Source organism: Balaenoptera ricei, chromosome 11, assembly GCF_028023285.1.
Source record: "Balaenoptera ricei isolate mBalRic1 chromosome 11, mBalRic1.hap2, whole genome shotgun sequence".
Lineage (NCBI taxonomy): Eukaryota > Metazoa > Chordata > Mammalia > Artiodactyla > Balaenopteridae > Balaenoptera > Balaenoptera ricei.
The window spans coordinates 41,362,649-41,369,968 of NC_082649.1; the positions used below are offsets into that span (position 1 = coordinate 41,362,649).

General features: G+C 51.1%; 2 protein-coding genes across 2 annotated transcripts; both read right to left on the reverse strand.

Moving 5' to 3' along the window:
- Positions 1–414: 414 nt before the first annotated feature.
- On the reverse strand, positions 415–2,019 carry B3GALT4 (beta-1,3-galactosyltransferase 4). Its single transcript, XM_059938945.1, has 2 exons — positions 1,847–2,019; positions 415–1,667 (listed from the first exon to the last, which is right to left on the reverse strand). Exon 2 carries the CDS (start codon positions 1,642–1,644, stop codon positions 508–510), a length of 1,137 nt encoding a protein of 378 aa, XP_059794928.1. The 5' UTR covers positions 1,645–1,667; positions 1,847–2,019; the 3' UTR covers positions 415–507.
- Positions 2,020–2,598: 579 nt separating this feature from the next.
- RPS18 (ribosomal protein S18) lies at positions 2,599–7,297 on the reverse strand. Its single transcript, XM_059938948.1, has 6 exons — positions 7,203–7,297; positions 6,635–6,733; positions 3,240–3,326; positions 3,049–3,150; positions 2,850–2,941; positions 2,599–2,722 (listed from the first exon to the last, which is right to left on the reverse strand). The coding sequence occupies exons 1-6, from the start codon at positions 7,203–7,205 to the stop codon at positions 2,647–2,649; spliced, it is 459 nt and encodes a 152-aa protein (XP_059794931.1). The 5' UTR covers positions 7,206–7,297; the 3' UTR covers positions 2,599–2,646.
- Between the last annotated feature and the right edge of the window lie 23 nt (positions 7,298–7,320).

Consider the following 7,320-nt stretch of genomic DNA (forward strand, 5'->3'; position numbering starts at 1 on the left):
CGAGGGGTCGTGGTGTCTTGCTTCTACCCTCATCCCTATCTTGTGGTCGCTGTGGCTTTAGTCTGGCTCTCTAGGGCCTTCCTCCAGGGAGAGGCTCTCCTCCCTCTCCCACATCCCTGGAGATGTCCTTTCCATCCAGCAGGCTCTGGTAGCCTTCAGGCTCCCCAGGTTTGTGATCTGAGACTCCTGGTGAGGACCACACTGTACTCAAGAGGAAAAGAGACAAGTTTATTGAGGGGCTTGTGCCCCTCCCCTGCCGTGGCTGGAGAGAACAACCCAGCATGTGTGGCTCTTCCTGATGACCATCTTTGGGGCTGGCAGGCCAGGCAGCCCCCTAGGTGTCTCCTGTATCCCTCAGTCTTCAGTGACAGACTAAGCATCTGATGTAGGGCAACCAATCAGCTGCAGCCAGCTAGAGCCTCTGCCTTGGGCCCGGGAGAGAGAAGGTGGTGAGGGTGCTGGCTGGACTCTCAGCTCCTCGCCCCTCTCCTGGGCACCCAGGCCCTCTCAGCTGTGAAGCCAGGCTATTACCCGGCATCGGAGGATGCCGAGGACTCCCTGGAGCCAGGAGCAGAAGGGTACAGTTCTTTCCCCATCAGAGCCACCCACCAGCTTCCAGGCTTCCTGCATCTCCCAGGGGTCCAACTTGTGGGATGTCAGCAGGAATTTCCCATAGCAGCACCGATCCAGGGGGTAGTGGGTGGCACCAGCCAGCTTGACACAGTGGGTTGGGGCGAGGCCTCCTCGTCGGGCACTTAACCCCACAAAGACATCCTCCAGTGGCAGAGGGGGTGCCAGGCTGGCTACCTTCAGTATGAGCTGCACAGCAGAAGCCGATAGCACATAGCCCGTGCCTGAGGCGTAGGGGGGAAAGGGGCCCCAGGTGGGAGGCCACTGTTCCTCTGATATCTGGTGCTTGCCCCCTGGTGTCCGAGAGGGGTGCACTCGCCAATGCACACGGCCCAGGTACAAGAGAGGCACGGGCTGGCTCGCCAAGGTGGGGCCTCCTTCCCACTTTTCATCTCCAACTTTCGCCTTTCTCAGGGGCCCCATGCCCCTTTCCCATTGCTCCCAGCGGCCTCCTCGCCGGACCAGCTCTGATACCAGTTCGGGGACATTGACGAACACATCATCGTCGGTCTTGAGGATGTAGCGGGCCACAGGGCAGTGTTTGTCGGCCCAGTTCAGCCCGCTGAGGGTCTTGAGAGTGAGGTTGCGGTAGGAATCCTGGAAGGCCGCCTGCATTATGTCCCCCTGGGCCGCTGACTCCCGCGCCAGGTCGTTCCCGCGCGAGCCCCAGCTGGGCTCTCCCAGTAGAAAGACAGTCTGCACCCTGAGCCCTCGGGCCTCGCGCAGCCGGCCCCACGAGGCCCGAATGGCGTTTCTCTGGTTCAGGTTCTCCGGGGCCGTGCAAACCAGGATTAGCAGGAAGGGCGGGGGGCCGGGACCGCCGCACGCCTCCTCGTTGGGGATCAGGAGGCGGGGCAGGGTCAGGGGCGGCCCTGGCGAGGCCGGGCCTGGGAGCAGGGAGGCTAGCGAGAGGCTCAGCAGCTCCTCCCCGATGCCCGAGGGCCCAAAGAGCGTCCAGACAATCACGAACAGCAGGGCGGCCAGGAGGAGGCGCCGGAAGAGGCTGAGGCGCATGGTGCGGCGCAGTCAGAGGGGACCTGGAGGGAAAGATGGAATGCGGTTAGAGGGCGGAGAGTGCAGCTCTAGGACACTTGGGTCCCTAACCGGCCATGCCAGGGCTGGGGCGGGCCGAGGGTACGGCCTGTACCAGCGCCCTAAGGTGCCGGCGCGGGAGGCGGCGCGGCGGGGCCCATGGCTGCAGCTGGGGGGAGGTTACCTTGTCGGCTCGGCCGCGGAGGCCCGGCTCCATGGCCGGCGGGTTTCCGCTTCACCAGTCACCTCACCCGTCCTCGGCAGCGGCCTAGTCCCGCCCCTCTCGCTGGGAGGGCGTGGCGTGCGCGTCCCCGGCAACCCTGTCAGAAGCTTCGCAGCCGCGCGGCAAGCAGAATGCAGAGGAGGGAGCGGGTGGTGCAGAAGTGGGGTCTTTCCCGAAACTGGGCAAGAATGGAATTGGACCCGCGGGCCTCGGGCACAGCGGGCGAACGCTGTGCAGCCGGAACGGCAGCGGCTGCCTCGCAACCATGCGCCACCCACCCCCACCCCCGCCCTGCTGCTCAGTTCTTCCGGGTCACCAAAATCAGCATCTCCCACCAACTCGCAGAAACCTAGGGTGGTAAAGACCTGGAAATACTCACCTAAGCGGCAACCCGCTAGGCTCAACTACCTACACAAGCCTCAACACGCTGCAAGCCAACAATAGGGAGCCTAGTCTTGAAAACCATGAGGGCTCCTCCTCGAGGATGAGCCTGTTGGTTGCCCCTTCTCCCACCCACCTGGAGAGCGGGCACCACTAAGTAAAACGTTGCTTCCCATAGTGGGGAGTGGCAACAGCATAGCTTTAACCAAGACCAAGGACACCGGGCAGCTGAGTGGGGAAATCAAGCAGGAGGGAAAATGACCAACAGGGCCCAGTGTGAGAACATGTTCCCTATTAGTGTCTCCAGAAAAATGCAAAGAACCATAAAGAAGGAAGCCATAACTGTATAAACTATTTATTAACAGACAATGCCCACAAATTTATTTCTTCTTGGACACGCCCACAGTGCGGCCACGGCGGCCTGTGGTCTTGGTGTGCTGGCCTCGTACACGAAGTCTGCAGGTGAGAAAAGAGAAGGGTTACAGGTCTTACACCATTCAAAACAAACGTCTGGGAAAAGACAGAGCATGAGAATTCCCTGGGAGTCTAGGGACAGGCAGAGATGAGCCCCCACCCCACTCACCCCCAGAAGTGGCGTAGCCCTCGGTGGGCCCTAATCTTCTTCAGTCGCTCCAGGTCTTCACGGAGCTTGTTGTCCAGACCGTTGGCCAGGACCTGGATACAGAGGAGATGGTGAGGTATGCTTGTTCTACCCCCTGGCTTATGACCAATTCTAACTGGACACCCTGCTCTTCTCTAATCTCTCCCATCTTAATACACACCTGGCTGTATTTTCCATCCTTCACGTCCTTCTGTCTGTTTAAGAACCAGTCTGGGATCTTGTATTGGCGTGGATTCTGCATAATGGTGATCACACGTTCCACCTGGCAGGCAGGACAAGGGTCAGGTCCAGATGGTCTCCCCGCCCCCTCCCCATAGGCCCAACCCCTAGCCCCCCCTTCCTTGTCCTCACCTCATCCTCAGTGAGCTCTCCTGCCCTCTTGGTGAGGTCGATGTCTGCTTTCCTCAACACCACATGAGCATATCTTCGCCCCACACCCTGAGGAAAGGTTTCAGAGTCGGATGAGTCTGATTTTTTGGGTTTCCTTTAAAGACCCATGATTCAAAAAGCACAGAAAGGTAGGTCCTAAAATAACCTAGTGCCTTATACTTTTCCAGATACAAAGCCTAATCATTAAAAGAGAAAAAGTTTTGTTCAGAGGCAGGGCTGGACCAGAGAACTTGGGGCAGATACCCCTTGAAAGCAGAATCTTTTTTTCCCACATTGCCCAGCATACAGACGTAGTTGTAAATGCTGCTGTTAAGACAATACAGCAGCACCCAAGAATGGCACCTCCTAATTTCTGCATCGTGGAGGATGAAGCTGATGTCCCTCAGAGCTGATGTAGCACCAAGGAAGCAAGACTAGGGTATTTTCAATTAATAGGGTTGATTAAGGGGTAGGAATGTCAGTTGCTCACGATGTCTAAGGGCCATGCGCCATGATCCTTTGGGCAGGTCACTGCACGATCAAAATAAACACTTAAATCGGTGACATCGTATCACCACCACCACTGGTACTCCTTGCCACCTGAATTCACAAGCCAAATAGACTTGGATAGTGAAGGACTGTGTGCTGGGTTGAATAGTGTCCCACCAAATGTATGTCCATCCGAAACCTCAAAACGTTACTTTATTTTGAAATATAGTTTGTTAAAATGAGGTCATACTGGATTAAATCCAATGACTGGTGTTCTTATCAAAGGAGAGGACACAGACACAGAGGGAAGAAGGCATGTGATAAGAGGCGAGACACTAGAGTGATGCAGCTGTAACACAAAGAAACCAAGGATGTTTGGCATCCAGAACTGAGAGATTAAGTTTCTGTTGTTTGAAGCCAACCAGTCTGTGTTACAAGGGCCCCAGGAAACTGAAATAGATGGTATTTCCTCTCTGTAAGAAAGTGCCCAGGGAGTCAAATTACCAGATTGATTTGGAAGAGACTAGGATCTTAAGTCTCTCTCAAACTTTAATTCTCTTCCTTCTACTTTTAAGTGTTTAAAACTTTCCATAAACAAGTTCTTTAAAAAGTTGCTGTCAAGCTAAGATTTTGAAAGCCCTATTTAGATACTGGCTTGCCAACTTCCTAAGTTAGACCCCCAGATCCCCTTTACTCTGCCCCAAGCAGACCACCCTTATTCTCTCCATCCAGAAGAGTACACTACAGGAAATCATCACTTTCTCATCTTTGTATCTCAAGGGCCTGGACCATATAACAGAAGAGTTGATACTAACTTCATACTAGTCTCTGAAACCCAGTCATTGTGACCAATTCCGACCCCCTGCATGTTTCCAAACAATCCACAGACAACAGTTATCATCCTTATTTAGAGAAAGAGCAGAACAACCAGCCTTAAGGAATATTCATAGCAAAAGTGTACAAATGGAAACAAAACAACAAAGGGATCATGACACAGAATAACCTTGCAGGTGTGTATTACCTCTCAGCAAATACCCTCTTCTGCTTGTGCCAACTTCAATACTTCACCTTTCCCTGGCCAATTAACCTTGCTCCTCTAACTACATTTTTTTGAGGAACCCCTCCTTATACTCAACCTCCCCCCAGGCAACTTTCTTCCAACTTCTAAGTATTACCCCGCCCTACATTCCAGATCATTAACAAAAGACCACCTGCAAAGGTGGTGGAGCAACAGGGCTCCCATACACTTCTGGTAGAAAGTGTAAATTGATACGACCACTTTGGAAAACTGTTTAGCAATACTTACTAAAGCTAAACATATACATGTCCTATATACCTACCAGAAATGTAGATGGATGTTCTTTAAGAACGTATATGTACATGTACTAGAACATTTGTAACAGCACTATATGTAATAGCTAAAAACTGCCCCCCGCCAAAAGACCACTTGCAAGCTTCAGTTGTCTCACCAGAGGAAGAGCCAGCAAAGGCTGACTTTCCACACAATTAGCAATGGCCCTAGTACCTGTCTATATCTAATCTTTCCCAGTGATAAGTAGGCCATCAAGTTAATAAAAAGATTTCTTATCAAAATACTCATTAAGTATCAGAAACTGCTTTGGTTAAACTGTTTTAAGCTGACTACAAAGGGTGACACATACTTAAGGTAACAAATAAACTAATTAATTTCAAAGAGGCAGAGGAAGGGTTTAACAGAAGCATCCTACTAACCATGCTCATCTTTTATTTTCACTATCTCATCTACAGCCTTTAAAAAGGGAACAGGCAACCTCACAGATACAGTGGGCTCAGTTCCAGACCATGCCAAACAGTGACTATTGCAATAAAGGGAGCTACACAATATATTTTGGTTTCCCAGCACATGTAAAACTTATGTAGTCTATTAAGGGAGCAATAGCCTTATGTCTCAAAAAACCCCATACATACCTTAATTAAAAGATACCTTATTACTATAAAGTGGTAACCATCACCTGAGCCTTCAGCAAGTCTAAATATTTTTGCAATAGTAACACCAAAGGCCACTGATCACAGATCACCATTAACAAATATAGCAATGAAAACGTGTGAAATATTGCAAGAATTACCAAAATGTGACAGAGACACCAAGTGAGCAAATGCTGTTGGAAAACTGACTTCCTTGAGACAGGGTTGCCACAAAAAAACACATTATTGCTAAGCACGATAAAATGAGGTAAGCCTGTACTGTATTTCACACTGCCTTACTAGTTTCACAGAACAGAAGGAAGCAGTCTTCATATGTACCATTTAAGAATGAAAGCTGTGCTCCTTGAATTACAGAATGAAAAAGTAAATGCGATGGATCTTATAAAGAAAAGCTTATGATATACTGTTTTAAATTAACAACCTATCTATAAAATACTTATAATGGTGTCCTGTCATGACATAGTGACACCTCCCATCTCCCAACTTAGAATCTCTCGGCATTTCTACTCACCCTTCAAAATGTACAATTATCCAATTCCTAGGATATACACATTTTCCAGGAAGGGTTGCTGTTATGATGCACTGGGGGAGAGGGGCAGAAACCAAATCTAGCACGGACCTTACAAGCTGATTGATGGCTGATGGTCCAGGAAGTTTTTAGTGAATTCAGGTAGACAACCAAACCCATTCCCCAGCCCCTAGGTGAAATACATTGGCTTGACCTGAGACTATTCTTTGGCTTTTATCACTTACCTTTTGGGGCAAATGTGGTTAAGGGGACTAGTTGCGCTCTTAACCATTCTTTTTTTACCCAGCAGACGAGGTGATCTGGTTGGGACTTCCTCCACCTTGCCTTAACGACAGCTCAATTGTTAACAACCCAAGTTTCACTTACAACCCAAGCAGCCCTTACCCTACTTTACCTTAATTGCAGTAATGGCAAAGGCAATTTTCCGCCGCCCATCGATGTTGGTGTTGAGTACTCGCAAAATGTGCTGGAACTTCTCGGGGATTACTAGAGACTGACAGAGATTCGGGGAGAAATTAGACACCGTGAACTACCATTAAACCGTAACCTCAAACACGAGCGTTAAGCTTGTCACAGAGAGAGCAAGAAGCCCCCGTCAGGTTTTCACGACACAAAAAACTCCTCAGTCCTGCAGACAGCAGGAGCATCAAGTGTTCAGGCTGGGAAAAACGCAACCTCCGGGAGGAAGCACGTCTCCTGCCCGTTCCCAAAGTACACTCTGAGTGGCGGAGGCCGGAGGTCCCCACTCACACCCAAGCCTTTCCAGCGCCCGGGAAGTGACTTCCTCCGGCCCCACTCCCCAGAACTGGATGTCTTTAGTCGTCCTTTTCCAGGGGTGCGATCCCAGGCTCCACACAGAAAGCTGCAGGCCCCCAGGGTAGGACATTTTCCGCCCCCTGACAGCAGACCTTCCTTGCCCCGGTTCCGATGTCGCCAGATCCCCGTACCGACTCCAGTCTTACCATGGCGGCGGCCCCAGCGGCGGCGTGTAGGCCTCCAGTGGAAGAGAGAACGGAAGTGACGTAGAAGCACTATATCGCTACCAGTCGGAAGGGGCGGAGCGATCTTGATGAGGAGCTT

Coding starts and splice junctions, on each gene's coding strand:
- RPS18 (XM_059938948.1), bottom strand. Junction 3,151..3,239: donor GAGAGCTCACTGAGGATGAG/GTGAGGACAAGG, acceptor CCTGCCTGCCAG/GTGGAACGTGTGATCACCAT. Junction 2,942..3,048: donor AGGATGGAAAATACAGCCAG/GTGTGTATTAAG, acceptor CTCTGTATCCAG/GTCCTGGCCAACGGTCTGGA.
- B3GALT4 (XM_059938945.1), bottom strand. CDS start 1,644: ATGCGCCTCAGCCTCTTCCGGCGCCTCCTCCTGGCCGCCCTGCTGTTC.